This window comes from Streptopelia decaocto (genome assembly GCF_964273445.1).
Source record: "Streptopelia decaocto genome assembly, chromosome: 9".
Lineage (NCBI taxonomy): Eukaryota > Metazoa > Chordata > Aves > Columbiformes > Columbidae > Streptopelia > Streptopelia decaocto.
In genome coordinates this window covers 20,077,975-20,101,442 of record NC_138664.1, presented here as the reverse complement: position 1 = coordinate 20,101,442, position 23,468 = coordinate 20,077,975, and the positions used below count along the sequence as shown (strand labels likewise).

The 23,468-nt window shown below is 40.9% G+C and overlaps 1 protein-coding gene across 6 annotated transcripts in view; it reads left to right on the top strand.

Annotated features, from left to right (window-relative positions):
- The window catches only part of NEO1 (neogenin 1), a 159,476-nt gene that overhangs the window by 65,579 nt on the left and 70,429 nt on the right, over window positions 1-23,468 (top strand). For all 6 annotated transcript variants that reach the window (XM_082061227.1, XM_082061229.1, XM_082061228.1 and 3 more), the window contains exons 3-5: window positions 3,682-3,957; window positions 7,266-7,419; window positions 15,042-15,178. In XM_082061227.1, coding sequence (XP_081917353.1) covers window positions 3,682-3,957; window positions 7,266-7,419; window positions 15,042-15,178 — 567 coding nt within the window. The remainder of the gene's footprint in view (window positions 1-3,681; window positions 3,958-7,265; window positions 7,420-15,041; window positions 15,179-23,468) is intronic.

The following is a 23,468-nucleotide window of genomic DNA, read 5'->3' as shown; positions in this document are numbered from 1 at the left end:
AACAAGGAGGGGGGAAAGTGTGTGATGGGTGGAGATGGACCCGTACAAGGTTATGGAGGGAACTGGGTGGCAAAACAGAAGAGAGCTGGATGTTCCAAATGTACTGTGCTAAATGCAATCCACCTGTGCTGAAGGGCTGGGAAGATCTCTGCTTTTGTATCTGCTCCCCAATTAGATGCATGTTTTATGTGCAGTTTGTTTTCTCTATAGAGGTTAAACACATTGTTTCACATTGCATTAACATTTTTGATCTCTCACATAGTGGCATGTGATTGTTTGCGGATGTTGGTCTTTAACTATAGGTCTTTTGTTTAATGTAGGTTGTGAAAATGGTGTTTTGTGGGTTTGCTCAAATCTCTTACCTGTTTGGCTTTGATTGCAGAACACTGGAGTTGGTTCAGACTTGTTTTTCTATGGGAGAAATATATGCAAAGGTTCTATGAGAAGTGTGTAGTAGAACTCGTGCTCAAGTGAGTGCTAATAATGGACAATCCTGCAGCCCAGGTAAAGAAGTTTTCCATTCAAGTGAAAAAAGCCTGAACATGTGACATCAGAAGCTGTTTCTTGCTGCTTTTCCAAAGATTTCTGAAAACAATTGGAGACCTAAGATCAGACAGTTTAAAAGACAAACAAACAAAAAAATCTGCAGGATTCTCCTGCAAGTAAACAGGAATTCAAGCTGGAAATGATAGGAAGTACCATTTAAAGAAATGTGTGTTACAGATTCTTTCCAAGGCAGTGGAACATAGTGAATGTGGTCAGAGAGAACTCCATGAGCTGGGTTCCAGCACCAGTTAATAGCTGATAAGCAGCATGCAGTAATGTACTCTTCTAGAACACTGGGGCTCAAGAGGTAGCCAACTCAGCCATTCCTTGTCCTGCCCTTCATGCGGCAGAGCCACGTGGTGTTTTTCACCCGTGAGTATTTTGTGTACCTCAACATCAGGGTAAAGTCCCTGGGCTGACTGTTTTATTTTCCCTTTTTAAAGGAAAAGAGAATTGCAAAGCGCTGAACTATGCATTTTGCATAATAAATTTTAAAAAAATCTACATGAGATTGGTCATACTATTGTTAAATTCGCAGTGCGTTCTTGATAGATATGTGTTAAGAGAGACTTGTAAAAATACAGGGTTGACCTGTTTGGAAATGAGTATTTAAACAGTGTAAAAGAATCATCTTCACAAGAGATAAATGGGAATTTTTCCACTTAGGTCAAACTTTTGACCACTGAAGATAGTGGGTAAGAGATTTCACCTTTAGATTTGCTAGAAGAAGTGGAAAAGGTGAGAACCGACCTAAACTGTGTTGTGTTTTCTGATCTGGAGCCCTGGCAGCAGCACTGAATCAGAGGTTCCCAGGGCCGGCTGCCTCCCGGCAGGCGCCATTCTCACGCTTCAGTAATTGCACTGGGATGGTTTAACTTCTGCAACCCGTAGTTCCACTTTCCTTCTTTAAACTGAAAGCACACAGTGTACTGACTTCAGAGAAAAAAATCATAGTACATGCTTGAAGCTGTGTGCTCTTGAGAGGGAAGGGTAAAATGTCGAGAGTACCGGCAGGCTGTTTCTGTGACAATATTAGCTTTAAGTGCAAGCGTAAAGAAGAATGAGACTGTTACTGTGTACATGGCCACAACCACCCCTGTGTGGCTGCAGAAGGGAGAGCTGATAATCACAGAATCATACTGCTCTGGAAAATAGAGCAAAGAGGCTTTTCTTTCTCCTGTCCCATGATTTGTCCTCTTCCCTCCCCACACACACACACTTTCTGTTGCATTTATTGAACCGTTTGCTTACATTGCTAATGGATGGGGAGGGGGAAGGAGATGAAAAAGTTTGCAGGTTGAGACAGATCACTGGCACTTGGGGAAAATTAATTTAATTTCTTGCCCGTTAAAAGAAAGTTGAGTGGTAGGAAAACAGAGACAAACACTAGAACACCTCAGCCTGCCCTCTTCTCATTTCCCAGGCTCAGCTTCCCGCCTTCGTTCCCGGTTCTGCTCCCCCTGCGTCTACCGGAGCTGCTCTCCCTCCTCCTCCTTCTCTTTGTCCTCCTCCTCTACCCGTGCTGTCACAGGGCTGTTTCTCACACACCCCTGGTGCAGCAGTTTCCTCATTTTTGGAGGTGATTCCACAGAGGAGCCACCGGCTTTCCTGCCCGGCTCAGCTCTGGCCTCCACAGGCCCGCTGTGGGACCAGCCAGAACCAGCCGTGTCCAACACAGCGTGTCCCCAGCCTCTTGTCACAGAGGCCACCCCAGCAGCTGCTCACTGGGCCACGGCCACCCAAACAAAACCTGAAGCCATTCAGTGGGATTTGGGTATTTTTGGAGAACATTTTTCCGCAGAAGGTGACAGGTTTGTTGTGCGGCGCTGCCGGGTCGGGGTGGCAGTGATACCTCGGTGTTATGCTGTGGAGAAACTCAGTTCTCGTTACGCTAGCGTGAGAGAGAAATATTTACGTAAGAATAAATGCAATTTTTACCTTATGGTGCTATATGCAAGGCTTTTTTTGTAGCTGAAATCTTCAAAGCGATATCCTGTTTCCATTGAATTTCAGTGAGATTTGGTCCTTTAACACCCTCAGGCTCCATTTCATGGTCTAATTAAATTACTGTGAAGCTAAACCTTTACTTAGACATGGTTGGTGACAAAGCTTTAGAAAATACTTTTTGACTTTTTTGGCTTATTCTTAATGGCTAAACTTCTAATTTTAAGATTAGGAATCTTAGAAGCCGATCAGAAAAAACCCCTCTCATTATAAGCAGTCCTGTAGGCAGTAAATGTAAATTAAGATGTCGTGTAGACTGAGAACATGAGAGTGTTGGGGGTGCCAGAACTCCTCCTCCATCCTGTCTCCTGACTCAGAACTAGAGGGCATCTGTGTTCCTCTGCAAGTCAAGCAGAAGCTCTTACAAAATATGGTTCAAACTGTATTTATTCAGATGTACCAGGCAGAGACACTGTCTTGGTTTTTGCCACTCTTGTGCTGTATGTTCCTTAAGGACAGCAGCAACTCCGGAGATCTAGCAGAGCCTACCTCCAGGCCTAGTCCCATTTTTGAGGCCTCCAGTGAATCACAGAATAATGCCAGGGATTGGAAGGGCCCTGGAAAGCTCATCCAGTGCAATCCCCCCATGGAGCAGGAACACCCAGATGAGGTTACACAGGAAGGTGTCCAGGCGGGTTGGAATGTCTGCACAGAAGGAGACTCCACAACCCCCCTGGGCAGCCTGGGCCAGGCTCTGCCACCCTCACCCCCAACAAGTTTCTTCTCATATTTAAGTGGAACCTCCTGTGTTCCAGTTTGCATCCATTGCCCCTTGTCCTGTCACTGGTTGTCACCAGAAGAGCCTGGCTCCATCCTCCTGACACTCCCCCTTTCCTTATTGATCCCCAGGAATGAGTCCCCCCGTCAGTCTCCTCTTCTTTTCTTTTCAACATCTGCTTGTTCCTAAAACTCTTGTTTTTAAATCTCTGCTTTTGTTATAGGTTTATTTACCCTTACACCAGCTATATTTTGCATTGTGCTGTTGAGTATTAAGATTTTGAAAGTTGGAGAGCAGCTTAATTATTTTTAAACTAGGTTCATGAATCTTGACTTGGACTTCAAAGCTTTGGTGCCGTTGTCACATTGCCTCTAATTGTTTGTTTTTCTAACTCTTCTATTTTGTATTTGCAGGCCTTCCCAGGTTCGCCAGTCAGCCAGAGTCCTCGTCCGTCTACAGAGGAAACAGTGCAATCCTGAACTGTGAAGTCAACGTCGACCTGGCCCCGTTCGTGAGGTGGGAGCAGGATCGCCAGCCCGTCTTTCTGGACGACCGTGTATTTAAATTGCCAAGTGGAGCTCTAATTATTAGCAATGCTACTGATACGGACGGAGGACTCTATCGCTGCATCATTGAAAGCGGTGGGACCCCCAAATACAGTGATGAAGCTGAGCTCAAGATTCTTCCAGGTATTAATCTGTTTTTCTTTGAAAAAAATGTTTTCTTTTCTCTGTGTGTAACTTGAAATGGGTGTGGGCACTTAATGCTGAAGGATTTTGGGCCTTGGGAACGTCAACCTGTATCTTGCAGGTGGGAAACAGAAAAGCAAAGTCATTTATCAACGTCTGAGCTCTTTGCAGTGGCTGGAAAAAGGCCAAAAATTTGCACATACTTTTTTGTCATGTTTAATGGTTTAGCTTTTAAGGGCTTTTTGGGAAAGTCTTCATTTTAAAGGTCGCCAATAATAAACTTCCATCGTGATGTGTTACAAGGAGGGAATTGGCTGTTTTGAGTAGAAACATTTGGGGATTTCTAAGTTTCTCTGGCTTGAATCCCATGTTTAAAATGCTGTTGAAGTTTCCAAAAGAAGTTAGTGCTTAGTTCCTCATGCCTGGGATGCTTAAATTGAGGCAGTTTTAATTGTCACAATATTTAGGACATTATGTTTCTTTAAACATTGGACCCTTGTGGGAAATCTCCAGAACACAAAAAGGGGAGTGACTTTATTTTGAAAGGTTTAGCTCTGCCTATTGTGCTGAAATGTTTGGATTTTGTTCTTAATTAAAACAAAAAGTCCAGTCCTTTTTCTACATTTAGGGTGTTCTGTTTGTGTGACACTACTGTGTGTCACAAGATGTCCTAACACAAAGCTTTGAAAATTGACCCAGAATAAGACAGGAGCACGAACCACGCTTTGCCAAACTAGGGAAATACAGGCTGTGTTCTGTACGGGTTTTCCAAATTACTTCCAGAACTTTGTGCTGACTCTTCTGAATTAGTCTTCGTGTTGGAATTCTGATTCCATTGGTAGTGCCTGGAGAAGTGCCGGGGCGGGTCGCTGAATCGCTATCTTTGGAGGGTTTTGGGGCTCTTTAAAATACCCCAATTTTACCATTGCAACCTTCCCTCTTTTAAAATGGAAGTGTTTGCTAGGGTTTGGAAATGAATCATGCTTAAAAAGTAAGAATTTGTTTCATTAAGTTCTTTAGACTTTCTGAAAAGAAAGGCTCATCACAGGTTTAGAAAAGATGCTTAATTTAATTACTTAGTTTGCTTTACCTTCATGTTTCTATAGCCCCTCAAATGAGTGCTTAAGACCTTTCTGTTTTTTTGGGAGATTTCCTGATAAACTTCCATACTGTGTTGATCTTTCCATTTCTTATGGTTCCAGGTATAGTTTACTTGCTTTTATAATGTTTTGCTGAAGTTGATGAAGTATAACGCTGTTAGAGAATACAAATAACGCTATTTCCTTGCTTGGTCATGAGTCTGAAAGTGCTGATAGAGTTAAATTTTGCGCAATCCCTCCCAGCAGCCGTTTTTTTTTTTTTTTGAGGTGGGATTAAACTGTCGAACAGAAATCTCTCTTAATCTTGAGTGGCCCCATAATTGATTGTTTGGTCTGAGATGTGTATGAAAGAAGGATTTGAATTAATCTGTTCTCCATTCATTTTATATCTGATGCGTGCCTGACACCACCCTGCTTCTGAATCCCCGAAATGCACCCGACACGTGCTCGCATCGCACAGATTTGGATCCATGGGCAGCATTCTGCTTTTCCTCTTTTTATCTGTGGAGCTCCGTCTGCATTTCTGAGCTCTGCTGCCTGGTAGCAGGTGCTTTCAAATATAGGAATGCAAAGAAAAAATAAAGACTTTTAATCTTTGAATCCAGCTTGCACTAACCTGAGACCTGAACTCCTTTTTGTGAGCTCGGAGCATTAATGAGTTGTGTCTGCGGTGACTCGTACCAGCCCCTCTCCCTGGTGTCATTACCTGCTGGCAATCTGTTAGACCTGGTTTTTGCAGCTCGGTTTGCTCCATATGCCACTCCACGTCACTCTCTGTGTTACCCGCCTGTTCACACGTGCTTTTATTTCTGGAGCAAGCGGACTTGTTTCTTCCAATTGGGAATGTGGGCAGAGCTGCTGTGATAGTTCGTGTGTGGGCCTGAGACAGACAGAACGATCCAGGATCGCTGGAGTTTGGCTCCCTTGGCCCAGGACAAATCTGGAACGTGATTTCCATTGCGCCTGGTTCTCTCCAATACCCTGGCGACCTTATCGTACCTTGAAACACGTGCATGCCCTTGATGTAGCGCTGTAGATGCTCAGTTAGTATTTTTAGCACTTTGAGCTGAAGAACGTGGAATCCAAGAACTTTCAGAATTTCCTGGGGGTATCATGTGGGTCCCAGGTGAAACAGGGACCAAATACTGTGTGTGATGGGCACAGAATGGGCTTCAGCGAGCAAAAATAGCGCAGGTACAGAACAGCCTGCCCCATTTAGGGGACCGAAATTAGCTTGTCCGATGCTGGAGCTTGCTTGTCATACAACTTGTATTGAGAAAACTCCAGTGAATGCAGCATAAACACTGGGGTTTTTTGAGCGGTTGACAGAAATGCTGGTGTGTAGTAACTCATTTAATTATGGGGCAAGGAGGTATCGCAGAGACAAAGGGTACAAGCTGCATCTTCCATCAAGGTGTTACTGGGGTCCCTTGATGAACTGGTTGCAGCTCTGGGAACTGTGTCCTAAGGTTACCTTTGGGAAGTCATGGAGATTTTTAGTACAGTGGAAAAGTAGCCTTTTGTTCTGGATATTTGTTCTTGGTAGTTTAGTTCAGAGTACACTGCTTTTATTGGTGGGTATGTTTTCAGATCTCACAAAGGGCCTTTTCCTGTAGGGAAGAGTGAGTAAAGACTAAGTAGGAATTTTGCTTGTGCTTGTTTTAAAGGGGGAGGAGAAAAATGAAACAAACCCCCCTCCAGCCCAATTCAAAGCAAAACTGCTTCAGAGGATTGACTGTTTCCAAAGGGATGGAGAACCAGGGTGGATTTTTGTTTTAGTGTAAATCTTGTGTTACTTCAGCATGTGAATGATCTAGTTATTTTATTTCACTTAGGGTTGACTCTTTACTGCAGTAATTTCATTTTCTAGTGCCTAAAAGCCTGAGGTTGGCTGGACAAAGTCAAACCTGTACCTTTATTTACTAAAGCTCTGCTAGCTGGTGGTTATTCCAGCTTCAAGGCAGTAGCTTTCAGCCCAAATTGCTTTCCAGGGAGTTGGAGGAGTCAGAATCCCAGTTTGCCTGTCTGGAGGAAATGGTAAAGAGTTATTCATGTGGGAGGAGGGAAAACCCCGTATGTAGCTAAGATGATGATTCAATCCTGTGAAGATGCAGGGAAGAAATCAGATGTCTCATTTGTTCTTTTTAATATGATCATCTTCCAATTCCACATCTGGTGACGACTTTGTCATTTCCAACACGTTTGCAGATCCGGAGGTGCCGCAGAAGCTGAGGTTTGCAAAGCAGCCGTCTTCTCTAACTAGAGTTACTGGGCAAAGTGCAGTTTTTCCGTGTGTTGCCGTAGGATTTCCAACTCCCTACATCAGGTGGACAAGAAATGAAGAGGAGCTTATCACAGAAGGGTGAGTATATTTTTATGTAACGGTAGGAATCCAGCTAGAGTTTTACACGACAGCACAATTTGCTTTCTGCGTCATTTTAAAGCAGAAGCTTCTAGACGGAGTCTTGTGGCAGGTAAGGTGGTTCATGAGGCTCACGGAACAGTCTCAGTGTTTTCATTTTTTTGTAGGCACCTGAAACCAAGAAATCTTATTTGAAGCAGGGTGGTTATTAAGAATATATTACTTTTAGATTGCCACTGGAATAAAAGAAGCAATCAAGGGAATAAGGACACTGCATAAAAGCTGGTTCTTCTTCATGCTGGCAAATTATGTGTGTGAAGCCCTGCACTCGCATTACTCTTTGGGTAGTGATGTTCCAATATGCGTCTGAATGTTCCATAAGAATTTAAGAATAAGCAGAATGTCATAATTTCTCATTAAAAGAGAATATTAAAATGTTAGGCATGATTTAAAAAAACGGGGTTTCAGGAATGGATTAAGTGAAAACTGCTCTATTATACACTGTCATTGCTGGTGTATTCACTCAAAATAACATGGTAGAAAATATGTATATAAACCAAAACAAGTCTTACCAAGGAAAGTTACCTTTTTGTCTATTTAATGAACATGCTAGAGCAAGGAAATTACAAACAGATACTTGAATGTTCTCAGTGTCCTCAAAGTCAGTGGTGAGATTAATGTGGAAACAAGTTAATTGTAAAACAATTAGGGTTAAAGTTATATTGGGGCATGGCTGCCACAGAAAGCACCTAAAGGAATATGAAGTATTTCTGCAGTACCAGCGATGGTAATAGATCTCTCTTTTTTGTCAACTCTTAAATTAAAAAATCCAGGGGCTCATAATTTCAACCGTCTTTATCTGGGAAATGCAAGTTCCTGTGGGTAATGACTAACACTGCTAATACTGAGAAACTGTCTCCGTGTCAGTCTGATGGCACATGATTTAGATTGTTTTTTCGTAAATCATAAAGAACTGTACGGAATCATTAGGGTTGCACAGTCAAATGTGATGAAATGCCACAATAAATGCACCTGGTAAGACATTAATTTGTTTTTCTTGTATGTAAAATGATATCCTGTCATATCTTAAGTTTTGGTGCCCCTCTGCGCCACCCTTCTCCAGGTTATGTTGCATTGGGTGCGGGTTAAAGGTCCCTTAACGCAGACCCAAATTTTGAACTCGTGCTCCGAATACAGTCCCGTCCATGTCCTCAGGAGCTTTCCTGGGCAGGCTGGACATGAGTGACTAAAGTTACCTTGCTGCTGAAGTGGATTTTTTCTTACATTGAAGAGTGTGCTCATTCTAGAGTTTAGTCTGAAGGCAGGTAAAGTAGAAGACTGGATTTTTTCCCCTCTGCAGCAGTAAGATTCCTTCATTGTTTAAGTGATCACACTGTGCCAAAACTCTGAAGCCTGCGACTCGTGACTATGGCTTAGCAGAGAACAGATTCAAACAGTAGGCAACAAAAAATTCCTAACTCCTTGACCTCGACAGCTGCTGTATGATGCTTTAGAACAGAATAACCGGAAAGTCTCTAGAACTAAACATTAAGATTTATTGTTGGAGTAAAGCCAGCAGTTAGACTGCTGCAAAATAGGTACCTCATCTTGTTATGCATGTTCTGTTAATTTAATTACAAATGAAATCACTTTTAATTTGTATTAAAATCCCCTTTTGATATCCAAGTAAGACTTCTCTTATGAGCATGACTTTTCTTTGTCCCAAGAAAAAAACGGTCCATTTAATCTGGAGGAGTTTCAATGTACATTCTGCCTGGGAAAGGCTCTTAAATCACGGCTGCTGTCTGTACACACACACTGCAGCCATTAACATACATATATATGTATACACACCTGTATATACATAAATATTTGCACCCATCTCTATGTACTATGGGGTTAGCCTGGATTGCATGGTCAGTTGTGTCCCTGATTTTTACTCCTTGTTAAATGGTTTAGGCACACAACCTTATTTTTGTCTTTTTTAACTGTGGCAATTAAGCCAATACAAGGTTAAACATTTTCCTTTCAAGCTGCATTTCTAAGGAGAATATGTATTTATACAGGAGCCTGTATTTATATGAAAAATAGCTTAATTTTAAGGATCTGGAGTGGTGAGTTTTTGGAATTAAATATTTGTTAGAAGACCTGAAAAAAGGGAAGGCGTTGAATTTCAATGGAGTGTTTGTCAAAGGCTGCAATGAGATTGATGTGAGTGGATAAATCTGGGTGAAGTTGAATGCTGGCAGGCTTGGCACTGGTTCAAACAAGCAGCCTGGAATGCAGTATCTTGTGAAATGAGTTTGCTGTGATAAAGTACTTTCTAAACTAATTTTGGTTGAATTGGCTTACTAGTCAAGCTAGTAATGTTTGATATGTCATAATTTTCTCAAAACTCCCTAGTTAGAAAAGAAAGGAAAAGGCCAAACCCTATTCTAGGCTGAGATTTCTGGTGTTTGTAGCTCCAAACCAGAGCTTTACAATGCGAAGCTAGCCTGTAAGCTCAGAGCAAAGCAGAAGAAAGAAGCCCATTATATGTATTAATTGTTGTATAATCTTTGATATATTGTATTGTGCTCATAGTTCTTCAGTTTAGGATTGGCCACCCTGTCATATATGTGGTTCAGCAATGTACAAACGCATTCTGCTTTTTCAGCTGGATTTCCTCTGTAAACTGAGAATATTTCTGCCAGGAACGGATCAAAAACTGAGAGCAATGGACGGTCAAGTGTACAGCTATTTGAATAGATCTGATGTCCTTTACAGAAAACTTTTACAGTGATTTCACCATATTTTTAATATTACCTGATACAAAAGGCTGTAATGGAAATGTTAGTTATATACAGGTTGAAGAGTTTTTCAGGTTTTGCCAGCTTTGAGCCTTTCGTACTTGTTTTTATTCTTTGTTTTTAATGTCTGGCTAAGGATCCACTGTGTGAGGTTCTGTTTTTTTGCAAATACAGGAGCAGTTTTGTGCTTTCGCTGATTGTGAGGTTGGGAAGGGACGTTTCAGGTGAGGTGGCTGCACAGGTGGATTTCCAGAGCCTGGGAGATGGACACAGGGTTTCAGTCGTTTGGAGAATGATGTTCTGCTCTGAAACCTCAAACAGCATATATTGTGTATCTTGATTTGTATTTGGACACTTATATGGGAGAAATTACAAATGCATGTGCCTCAAATTCTTGAAAACGTTACATTAAATGAGATGGTTCATCTGAAAATAAACAATTGGAAGGACCCTGAACAATAACATCCTATTTTACTAAGGCTCTTGAAGCACAGATGACTCTTTGGTGGTTTGGGGCTGTTCAGTTCAGCAACATTTTATGTTGGAAAATGCCTGCAAAAAACTGTAACGTGGTTTTATGGTTAATAATTGTCTAAAGTGGACCAGAAAGCTGAGGTTGCATGTGTGGGCTCAATTTAATGCTGTTGCTGTATGTGTTCAAATGAAGTCTTTAATTGTATGACCACATACATATTCTTAATGCTTCATGCAGATGTGTTATACTTTCAATTATTACATGTTATTGTTTGCCAGCCATTCAGAGTGATTTGTATTAAGTGAATTACACTTGCCCAACTCAGTAAAGGTTAAACATAGCAGAGTAATTATGGAGATTTTTCTGGTAGTAGATTCCACGAAATAATCTAATTTACTCTCTAATTTTATCTGCTGTACTTTACCGAGGCTGCAAACAGATTAGAAGATGTTTTGGGAATAGTAATTTAGAAGAGGAAAAAAAGAAGCTGAAACCTCAGGGTATAGCTGGCTGTTTGAATACAGTAAATTAATAAAGGCTCACTATGTTTTGTGATAATGAAGCATAAAATGAGTGTATGAGTTAGGTATCCAAGTAGCTCAAGTAATTGTATATAATGAGTGTGTAACTCAGGGCTGTATGGAATGCATATAAAAGGCTTGAATTTGATTTTCTTGTTACCTGACATTTGAATGATCAATCCTTGTTGTTTTTAATGACACTTGAAATTACGTTACCGCTACTACATTAAGCTGATTTTTCTCTCCGGCGTCTGAAATCTGATTGCTTTGCTCTTGTGTGGAAATGCTTCCTTGTCCTTACAAAATTAAGATGGTTTTACTTTATTATAAATGCACGGGGTTTTGAAGTCCGGAATTCTTCCACAACCAATACATACAGAAGGAATCACCAAAGAGTCTGGCAGATCAGTTGTTTTCTTCCATGCTTTTAGCAGCAGTGAACTTGCATTGGATCAATATTGGTAAATAAAAGTATAGCACGCAATTTAGATGGCTGAGAACTATATAACCTTGTTTCTTGAAAAGAAAGTGAATTCATGTAAATGCTGCTGTGTACAAGGAGTTTGTGAGATCCTGCATGACAAACCTTTGTTGCTAATGTGACAAGATCTAGTAAGTTTTTTGACACTTAAGTTCCCATGTGAAGTGCTGGTCAGTGCCCATGACAGGCTCCGCTTTGCCAGAGGCTGGCTGTGGGAAAGTGAGCATCGTAAAGCACGTGATGCTTTTAGGCAGATAACAACAGAAGTTGGTGGATATCCGGAAAAAGGCATTATACGGCATCAAAATCACACTGGGCCTTTTAGCATTCCTGTGTGATTTAGTCTCAGTTTCTCACTTCCAGTCAGTTCTTTCCAAACTACTTTCCTTCCTGTTCTGTGTCCTGTCACTGATGGATGTTTCACATTTACCAGTTGGCTCCATTCCATAGAATCATAGAAACATTTCAGTTGGAATAGACCCTCAGGATCATGGAGTCGAACCATAACCCAACTCTAGCACAGCCCTATGTCCCTGAGAACCTCATCTCCGTCTGTCCAGCCCTCCAGGGATGGTGACTCCAGCACTGCCCTGGGCAGCCTGTTCCAATGCCCCACAGCCCTTTGGGGAAGAAATTGTTCCCAGATCCAACCTCAGCCTCCCCTGGCGCAACTTGAGGCCATTTCCTCTGCTCCTGGCGCTTGTTCCTGGGGAGCAGAGCCCGACCCCCCGCCCCAGCTCCAAGCTCCTTTCAGGCAGTTCAGAGATCAGAAGGTCTCCCCTCAGCTCCTGTTGTCCAGACTCTTCCCCAGCCTGCACCGTTCATGGGGTGGTTGTGACCCAAGTGCAGGACCTGGCACTGGGCTTTGTTGAACCTCAGACAATTGACTTCAGCCCATCGATCCAGCCGGTCCAGATCCATCTGTGTGGCCTTCCCACCTTCCAGCACATCAACATCCACCCAGTTTGGTGTCATCTACAAACTTAGTGAGGGTGCACTCAATCCCCTCGTCCAGATCATTGATAAAGAGATTCAACAGAACTGGCAGTACTGAGCCCTTCTTTTATTTTAGCCCTCAGCGGATTATATGCCAGTCAGAATAATTTAATTTGTTTTGAAAGCTACAAAAAATAATCAAAGAAGGTATTTTACATACTAAAAGAAGATGCAGAACTGCCTATATGTATGCATCACGGTCCAGACTTGTCTTACTCATTTATTTTTCTTTAGGCATGGTTTTAGTGCAGCCTTAACGTGTCAACGCACCATTCTGTTCAACTTGACAACATTTGGAAAGCTCTTCTGTGTTCGTGGACTGTTGATGTCCAGATACAGACAAAGAGATTCAAGAATTGGGAAGAGCATCATTTTCTTAGATGTTTTTAGATGTCTTAGAACTTTCTTAGGTGGCCACATTTGCCATGGAGGTGGTGTAGTCCAAGACTTCTGTGTTAGTTTCTTTGTGCTGACTTAACAGACTTGTGTGGTTTAAATCTAATGAATTTATCTACATAGAATACAAGAAAGTGGGAGAAGAGGGGGGGAAAAAAGTGATAGAGTTTTGGCAGCTTCTGTTCACATCTCCTTTGTGCAGGCTTTTCTTGCTGCTCGAGGTGGGAGATGGATCATCCTTTGTTATCTTTGGTTACCAATAGAGCTCTTGGTTTTTTCTACATATTAGTTTTTCATCTGATCCACAACAGGGGGCTTCTGCTTGGTTTTTTTTTTGGCTGCACTGACAATAAAATACCATCAAAATAATCCAAGATATATCTTCCCATCTCCTTATTATGTCCTTGGATCACTGTTGAGCGCTTCCAAAAAGCCCCTTTAATGACAAACTTGCTGTTTTCCTCTTAGCCAGAACCTATTTGCGGTGCTGTTCACAAACTCCTCTACTGTTTTTTCCTCTTTTTAAAGCTCCTAATAAATATTTTCATATTTATTAACATCTTCACTCAAATTCCCTACGCTTCTTGCAGAACAAACTTTGTGATCCTCCCGTTACTGGATCACGGAAACAGGATCCCTTTCCTTGAGTAGGACTGGATATGGACATGCTTAGGACTGGTTTCTTTCACTTCATTCCAATAATGATTTTGTTTGGTTGGTTTTTAAATGTATTGAACCAGAAATTTGATGAACAATTAGAGTAGTATCATAAATCAATAATTATATGGTAATTACTTAGCTGAATCAAAAGTCTTTGTGTCCTAACCATTTGCCTTTCTGAGTAAGAAAGAGCATTGGTTCGACTGACATAATTCCACTAAAATTTCAAATGGAGAAAATAATTAGTTGGTGGGTTTTGAGAGATCAAAAAAGTTAATTGTTTTAATGTGCTGTTAAGTTAATATATTGAAAGAATTCAGTCCATTCCTGCCCGCTGAGCCATTGCTTGGTAATACCAGAAAGGAAGACATCAGGTAGACTCTTTTACATACATACAGATATATATATATATATATATATATATATACTTTTTTTTTTTTTTTTTTTAACTGCAATTAAGAATGGCTTGGGATGAGCATCCAGTTGTGATCTGTTTGGTGTTTTTGGTAATGGTATTGACATGTTATTGTGGACACTTGGAGCAATGAAGAATCTTGGAGAACTCTCGTACAAATTTGTATCACATAAAAGGGAATGGTGGTTGCAAGGGGAGAAGGATGCTGAGGGTACTGCATAGAATGCTACATTCAGCATAAAAAGCAGATCGTCTATAAGTGTAAACCCTCCCCCACCCTTTACAAGTCAGAGGGAGAAAATTCTCTATGGAAATTTTGCCAACTTGTTCAATTTGTCTTTTGAATTTTTTCAACCTGTACCTTATTCTGAAATCTGACATCTTACTGAAGCAGCTATTTTATTACAAAAATTCCATTAATTTACATAACACAATATACATTGCTGTTATTATGTTGTACAAGCATAAGTCTGGCATGTTATAGTTCATTTGACTTTTCAAGCAATCATTCCAGCTGTATCTGCAAAATGTGCTTTTTTTATGATGTGGTTGTGTTATTTAACTTTTAAAGTTTTAGTTCCTCTTGTCTCAATACTGTGAAACGCATTTAATTAAGAAGAACTGAAGCTGAAAGCGTAAAAAAGGATGAGCTGCTCTTGTGGAATTGATATAGTTGAAGTTAATTTTCAATGTGAAGCCAATTCTGGAGTTTGAACATCTAGTTAAAAATTCCTCTCTAACGTGGCTCCTTGTAAATGGCGCCCAGGAATATGATATGTAAGCACTTCTTTGGGTTACGTAGACACTGCAGTCCAGGTGTTCCCAGAGAAGCACATGCAGGTTTAGGTGCATTTGGCCCTCAGCTCACCCTGTGTCCTGTTTTGCGCAGCTCGGAAAGGTTGGTGCTGCTGCCGGGGGGCAGCCTGGAGATCGGGGACATTGCGGCGGAGGACGCCGGGACCTACACCTGCCTGGCGGAGAACGGCAACGACACCATCGAGGCGCAGGCCGAACTTTCCGTGCAAGGTGGGGCAAATGTTTAATTTTCAGAGAGAACAGATCCCAGCTGAATTTTCACAAGAGTTTTGTTGCGCGATCGGTTAAAAACCAGACAAAACCCCCCTCGATTCTGTTGTGTTACGTGTCACTCTTGGTCAAACTGCTTATGATTTAATAAGTATTCAAATGCGGAAGTTGCTTACAGAAAGCATCTTGAGCGTGGCTAAAATCTGCTGTATTTTATATAATATGTGGTTGATGCCGTATACTTTTTGCTCTAAAGGCGGACAAAGGTCCCAGTGTGGCTGATCACATCTAAAAACAGACCTAGAGTACTACTACTAAGGTCAGCCTTGAAAAGGACATACAGATATATGCATATATATGCATATATATATGCATATTTTGCATAATCCTTAAATATACTGTTGTTTTTGAAGAGCTTGAAAGAAGATAAAACCCGAGATAAGTAATTATTTAGTAATACCCTGATTTATTGTGTGTATAACATACTGTGTGTCTTTCTTCCTCTTGAAAGCTATTTTTACTAGAAACAGCACTGAAAATTTGATAACATTGATTTAAAAACCTGTGCAATTAAATTGGACTTGTTAGGGAGCGGGAGAAAAAAAAGGTAGAAGTTTGGCTTCTTCACCTTTCTTGCTTTCATGGGGGAATGTGTCCTTTTTATTAATTGGATCTTGATATTGATTTGAAATTGTTCAGCAGGAATTTACAGGCATGTGAGGTTTTTGAAAGCCAAGAAATTCTGGTCATGCAGACAAAACCCCCACGTTTTTCTTACCTTGTTTCTTGGGCCAAAAGAATAAAGGTAGATGCTCCATCTTTTGAAAGACTTACATGCTTGATGCTTCCCTGAGCTTTATGATGGTTTTACTCAGCTCAGTGTGTGCTGCGTTTAATTCACTTCCCACCCATATATTTTACAGAATGGACATGAGGCTTTGAGCTTTATGGGCAGTGGTAGAAATTAATAATATTAATGATACAATGCAATTAAGCGAAGCAAGTCATAGATGAGTGAGATTATAACCTTAATGTAGGATATACAACCAGGTCGCTTGGGGGATGGAAGTGATCTTGAGATCACTCTTTGCTCCTTATCTAAACTAATGTGATTTCTTTACTTGGTTATAAAGATTTAGAATATGTTCTGCCAGCTCTTTTATGCTGAATTTTTCTTGCGTGCCTGGCACAATAAAAAGAAATTGTAATGCTTGAGTAGTAAAATATATTAAAGATTATACTGAATGCATTTTGGAAAGCTGATTTTCTGATTTTACTTGCTAGTTCTAATGTTAATTCTGCTTTCCTTTGAGAGGTCACTATAGAGAGCAATTGTATTTCTGCGTTACTATAATTTGGCGAAGGGTGGAATAGTTGGCGTAACTGCTATCTGATCACTTACCATTTGCATCTAGACTAGAAAAAGTGTCATCTCTCCCCACCTAATAACTTCCTGAGTTTGCTTTAAGCTTCTTCTGTCATTCCTTGAAATGGTACCTGAAACTAATGGAGCTTACTCACATCCTACTGGCGACACTTAAAGATACCATCTCTTTCTTATACCTTGAGTTGAACAGGCTACCCTGTGTCTTTAAAAACTATCACCCAACTTTATTATCCTCAGTGTGTATCTGGGAGCTAGAGTTACGAGAATTGCATTTGATTCAGAGGATGATGGGAAAATTAATGGAGCATTTTGATGAATATGCAAAATGTACACAGTACTGGTCCTGAGAACACAGGAAAAAGTAGCTTTTCACTACTTGTAAAAGTAAGTAGTGGTATTCACTTGAGAAATCACTTATTTTAGGTGGGTTTGGAGAGAAGAAAGAGTGTTTTTAAAGTAGCCTACCTTTTTGAGGAGAACAACAGAAAGAATCATAAATGAATCCCTGTTTTTGTCATTAGTGACCTTCTTTGTGCCTTTATCTGTGAAACATCTTTGAATTTCAACCCTTTGCTAAACCTAGTTATTCTTTGATATGATAAGTAGGGATTTTTTTCTTTTTTTGAGAAATACAGGGAATTTGGAGCACTAGGAATCTAGAGTACCTCTTGGAAGGTGGTGGGGTTTGCTGTAGCTTCTGTCGAGTGCCTGGAATGAATCGTGTGTGTAGTGGTGAGTGACTCCAGCCGCTCCTGCCCACTGGGATGGTGGGTGCTGGTTCTACTTCACAGCCCCTCTATCATCCATTGACTACTTTGTGAGCTCTGAGGCACTATGGGTCACTTAAACCAGGCTCTTTTTAGGCTGATTGGAGCTATTTTAGATCATTCTGACCAAAATTTCTAGTTATGTGTGTGCAAACTGGAGATGTTGTGTACCCATGTGCCACGCACCTGATACTTGACTTGCTCATTTAAGAAGTGGTTTGAATATGGAAGAGAATGTGAAATGTCCTGAGGGAAGATCTGGGGCTGAGACAATCTAAAGCTTAACATTTCTGATTCTCATCCATGTTGAGGTAGATGTTAGTGGTGGATATCAAATGGATAAAATGTGTGTACAGCTTTGTACTTAATTGCTTTTCCTTGAGTTAATCTTGGGTGCAGTGAGCGTATGGCATCCCAGTTTTGGGCCAAGCACCTCCAAGGTACCTTTGCCAGGGTAGGTGAAGGGAAACAATAATTTGGTGTCTGAAAATCTTGGGTACGAAGTGAGATTCCTCTGAGCTGTGTTGCCAGTGTTCATTCCCTTGTCAGCGGGAGGAACGGTGCTGGCTACCACACTTATTTACAACGCATGTAATGAATTGAGACCACTGGAAAAATTTGTTTTGCTCTCACCAGCAATGAAAGAATCCGTAGTATTTCCGTCAGATAAGAGTGGAAAGCGATGAAAGGTGGGGAAAGAAGTAGTAAATGTATTTAAAATATAGTTGGCTTGCTGCTGTTCAGTCTGCGGCTGGGAAGAGCCCGAGTGGCAGTTAAATACTGACAAGGTTATAAGTTCATTGTTCATCTGGGAAATATTTCAGATTTGTTCCTGTGCCCAGCGCCCCTGGGATTTGTGCGCACGCCGTGACGCGGGTTAGAGCAGCCCCGGCCTTCCTGCCGCCTGCCCTCGCCCGGAGGGAGCTGGCTCTTGAAATACGTACTGCACTTAATGCTGAACCAGAATAATAACAAACAGACCAAAAAAATGCCATTTTCATTTCCCTTATGAATTGATACGGCAGGTCTGAAGTCTTACAAATAAGTCAATCGCTGCATTTGTGTGAGAAGAGTCAGAATTGCTCTTTTTTGTTGTCTGTGTTTTGGGGACTTGCTTTTGAGTCACTTAGGACAGCACTCAGTGTCTGATAGCACATCTTAAATATTATGCCGTAAATGCCTTGCTGTGTTAATGTACTAAAACTAAAAAGAAGAAAGGAAGGCTTTATTTTGGGGTATCTGTAGTGAGAAATGAGAGCTTGCACATGGCAATAGGCCGATCGCTACCACGTTCGAGCTGCCAGAGAAAATTGTATGGAAAAAACAAATGCAGAAGTGTTTTGATAGAATTATCGATTTTGTGTTTTGAAAGGAAACACTAGAAATATTTTCAGTATAGCTGAAAAGCTTTATGCTAACTGTAAATCCTCGTTCTAGCAAAAAATACATAGATTGCAAGAAAACATTTTTTGTGCTTTCTGTGCAAGGGCTGGGTAGTAATTGAGATAATAAAAGAAAGCGAGTTCAAGTCTATATTGTAAGTATTTTGTATTTCAAGATCTCAGCTTAAAAAACTAGTTGGGATTATGCTCCTATATGAATTATTTTCTATTTCTATTTATGGGTTTAATTACTGTTTTTTTATACTTAGGGATGATATGGTCTAAAGCTGTCAATGAAGCTTTAAAAATAGTTTGAAAAAGGGCTCCCTTTTACACTAGCATTGAGAAACGGGACTTTAAACGTCTTATTTTAATGCTTTTTGTAAACGTCTCAAAAAATATTGAGAAAGATCTGGTTTTAAACTTAGTGCATGGGAAACAGGCGGACTCGGTTGTTGCATCGTTATAATACCTGTTAGTCACAGTTGCCTGATTTCCCGTTGAGCTTGCAAAGTGGGAACATTCAGTCCTGTCTGTTTAGTTTCCCTCTCTTGTACAAAGAGCAGCTTTATTCAGTTTTATTTACTAACCAGCCTGAGTTAAACTTAAGACTTTCTTTAAACTCCAAACAACACAGTTAAGAAGGAAGAGCTTTAATGTAGAAAATCTTAGACTTGTTTTCCAGAGGTACATCTGACCAGATCTGCAGATGCTTTGATAAAAGATAATACAGTTCTCAAGAGATTGAAGATGTTTGAAAAGCTCATCAAATTCTGTAGCAACAGAATAATATGTCTGGGTAACTCTTATTTTTGCATTAAGCTTCCATCATTATTGGATACAATTCTAGGGCAGAAATTTGAACCAACACTGGAAATTGCTAAAACCTTTCACATAGCTTCGAGATTATCGATTTCTGTTCTAATTAAGCTCAGTGCTGTATCTTTGATAGTAGGCTGCACTTCAATTATAGATTCAGATGATGCTGCACTAAACCTGATGCTGTCCGTGGCGTGTGTTTGGGGCAAAGTATTGTTTTTATCTCTGAACTCTGGGGGAAGATGTTTAAAGTAAGAAGAGTACAGCAGCTTTGTATATGTTATTTCTTTCCCTTGAAATTGTAAAGGCGACTTTTGTTAATGATCTTTGCTCCGTAGTGATGCAAAAGGAACACAGTCAGAGGAGTCTGATGCTGGGAAGATTGATAAGCTGAATTCACTGTAATTTTGGTCAGGAGCATTGCACTTCACTGTGTTATCCGAAAAGACTTTCTACTAGTCCTTGCTGCTGCTCTTAAGTATAGTTTAATGTTTATGGAATTGTATAGTTTGCTTGTGAATTTAACTACATATGAATATAGATAATTTTTGAGTCAACTTGTGTTCAAGGATAATGGAACCGGCGGAAAAGTGATAAAGAAATGTTCAGGAACAGACACAAAATTGGGAGGAAGGAGATGGCAGCATTATTTTAACACTGCATCATTTGCTCAGGCTTTACCTGGAGACCCAAATTGCCCATCTGCATGAGATGAGTAATTTTTAATACTAAATGTAAACTTCCAGAGACATAAATGGTTCTTTGCACCATGCAATAGGTTGCGGTTTTGTTGTGCTTAAAGATGCTGTGATCTGTTGCTCAGTGCTGTTCTGCAGGACGTGGGCTCAGCAGAACCTTGGATTCCCTCTGCATGGTTCTAAACCTGGCCCTACAGTTGGTGAACCATTGTAAATTTTTTGGCCTGTCTTCCTGTTTTTCTAAGACCAGGAGGAACAGTCCAGACCTTGCCATAGTTCAGGACTATTACCGGTAAAGCTTGTTGGAGAGAGCTTGCTACAATTCTTAATAGATGCCCAAAAATGTGTTTTCTTCAACCATATTTCCGAAAATGATGAATGAGGTTTGCTGGAGTTTTGAATGATTCCCTTGTAGCAAAGCAAATGTTGAAAATTCCGTGGCAGCGTTAGGGAGCAGTGCAAACCCAACGTCGTACCAAGGACTGGGGAGCTTTCCCAAGCAGTGATCCCTGCGCTGCTGCTTCCTCTTGCTTTTCAGTGTTCAAAGGGGGAAAATGTTCCCCAAAACTAGGGCTGGGCTGGTTTTCTGAGCTTACCTGGGGTCAGGCTTGGGCAGAGTCCATCTCCTGTGGTCAGGGCAAGTACAGGGTGATGGTTGAACCTGGTGGTGCAGACAGGGGTTCTGTGTGTGCCTTGGAGAGCAGCATCCCCACTGGTGTGAACCATCCCCAGGCCGGTGGGGTGCTGTGGAGGCTTCACAGACCCAGCGCTCATTACATGTACAGATGCTTTTTGGTACAAACCGTGCTGCTGAGGTATGTGTGACACATTCAACTATCAGAGCGTGACATCCACCCCCCGACAGACCAGAATGAGGAACGGGAAATGGGTGTAGTGTCTGCAATGCTCCTGGCACGGGACGGGGACCTGAAATGAGTCCCGCTCTTTGATGGTGCTCCCAGCACGAGCTCTGCCCTGCGCCGTGACCTGGGACGGGCAGGAAGGACACCAAAGGACCACCGATGTGGCCATTCGCTGGGTTTGGACACCGTCCTGGGGACAAGCTGTCTGCAGCAACACAGCAGGGGTAGCAGCAATGGGCTGGAGCTCATCGTGTTGCTAGGTGGGCTTTTTCTCTTAAATTATCTTTTCCAAGTACCTGGCAACTGTTTATCACAAGATTCTTTTACATGAAACATCTATAATTTACTAGGCAATTTGATTGCATTTGGAAAAATGTTCGGTTTGTTACGTAGGTGCTGCATGGTGTTCAAACAGATTTTTATGGCGCTGAAAAAAAGATTGCAAACCAGCCCCAAATGGTTAGGTGTCAGTGAGGACAAAGATCAGATCCTTGGGGCGAAGCTCCCGTAGCTGAACTGCATGGGGGTGGGAGGTGATGTCTCCATAACTGCACATGCAAGGAAGATGAGCTACACTTAATTTCAAAAAAGCTTTGTGATTTATTTATAGATATCTTAAAAATACCATTAAGAAAGACAAAACCAAATTACCAGTAACCCATACAATTCACCCAAATGGTTTTCCTTGTAAATGTTCTTGAGCGAAATCCTTGGAGATAATGAAAATGTTACTAAATTAAGCGGCAGTGTCTTAAATATCTACAATGTAGAAACTGATATTGAACTAAGGGAATTGTAAAAGCTGGTTTCTCTTTCGGCTCGAATTTCTAATAAAGATCACGTTGATGGGGGTTTGAGCCAGCTGCTGCTTTATGGAAAGAAATACTTTTCCTTACAGAATGGCTTTTAAAAATACAAGCTGAGGTTGCTATCGACACCTTTCCCAGGTTGTTGTTCATTATGCTGCTGCCTTGCACTAAAATGCACATTTGAAATATTAATAATACTGTTGAGATGACTTTTTAGCTTTGGGAAGACACACAGTGAAGCTGGCCGGCTCTGTTTGCTATACCTAGTTTCAACTTATTTCTTGGACGATGTTTTGTCCTTCAGGTTGTTTGGAACAAAAAGCTTTAATTCCACGGGTTTTGTCACATCATCAGTGTCACACATGACTATACATAGTACACTATATGAAGCATACCATTATGTTCCTTGGGAGTTAATTAATACTGGGTGGAAAGCTCATTCTTTCCACAACTAACCTGCTGTTATGCCGCGTGTTTTTCATACAGCGATGTTGAAGGGTAAGACAGTCGAGTGGCCCAACTGGTTCATTGTTCCAAGTGCTCTTCAGTACTTGTGAAGGATTGAAGGTTACAGTAAATATAAACTAGAGGTAGACTACAGTTTTTTGTTACTATTTTTCTTCCCTATCAAAACGAGATGTCAGAATTTCAATTAAAAATAACAAATGAAAGATTCAGTAGTGATTTTTAACTTGCATATGCCAAAGCCTTTCAAGAAAATTGAATGTGTGAACTACGAAGCTCATTAAAATGCCTCCTTCTTCTAAGTGAGAACTCTTTTTATAGAAATTGTGCCCTAAATGGCAAGTATTTTTCTCTGTGTATTGAGGTCATCCTTCCATGTTTAATTGGTTGAATCAAGCTTTACGTCTGATTCTTGGATTTACAGGTTTTAAGGTTCTTTTTTCCATTTCAACAGAGACTTTTGCATTGTTTTTGCTGCTCTGAGCTTTGTGATGAAATCTGAGGGTGGTGGTAAAATGGAAATGAAGAACACCATGCATTACTTCAATAAGTCTCTAGAGACAGACCGTGCCATAAAGTCTACATATACTTTCTTTCAAGTTAAATTTTTATGATCGTTAAGCTGAGGCTCATACCAGCAGATAATTTATTTCTCTAATGGGAGATAGGTTATTGCAGTTTCTAGATGTCTCATTATCAAACCTACAGTCCTTGGCAGGGAAGTTTATCCCAAAGTTACACGGACGAAACAATCCAGTAATTTGTTGTAAGGAGGCACGTCGTTATCTGCAGTGCCTTATTCCCTATGCAGTCTTGCAGTTAATTAGTTTCTCTTCATGATAAGAATAATTAAAAAGAAAAACACCACGCAGTTAGGATTCCTCGAGTAAATACAGCTTCTTTCGTTACGGTCTCAATGTAGGTTCAACATACTGTTTGACAGTCCATGTGGAGGCCTTTGGGGCAGGGGTGATCTGTGTAATAAAGTTGTTTTATGCTCCTCAGTGAGGCTTCTGAGGTTCTCTCTTCACAAAGGAGCTGGAAGAAAACGTGAGCAGGATCCCGAATACTAGATAGGAGGAGACGGGGCCCACAGCAGG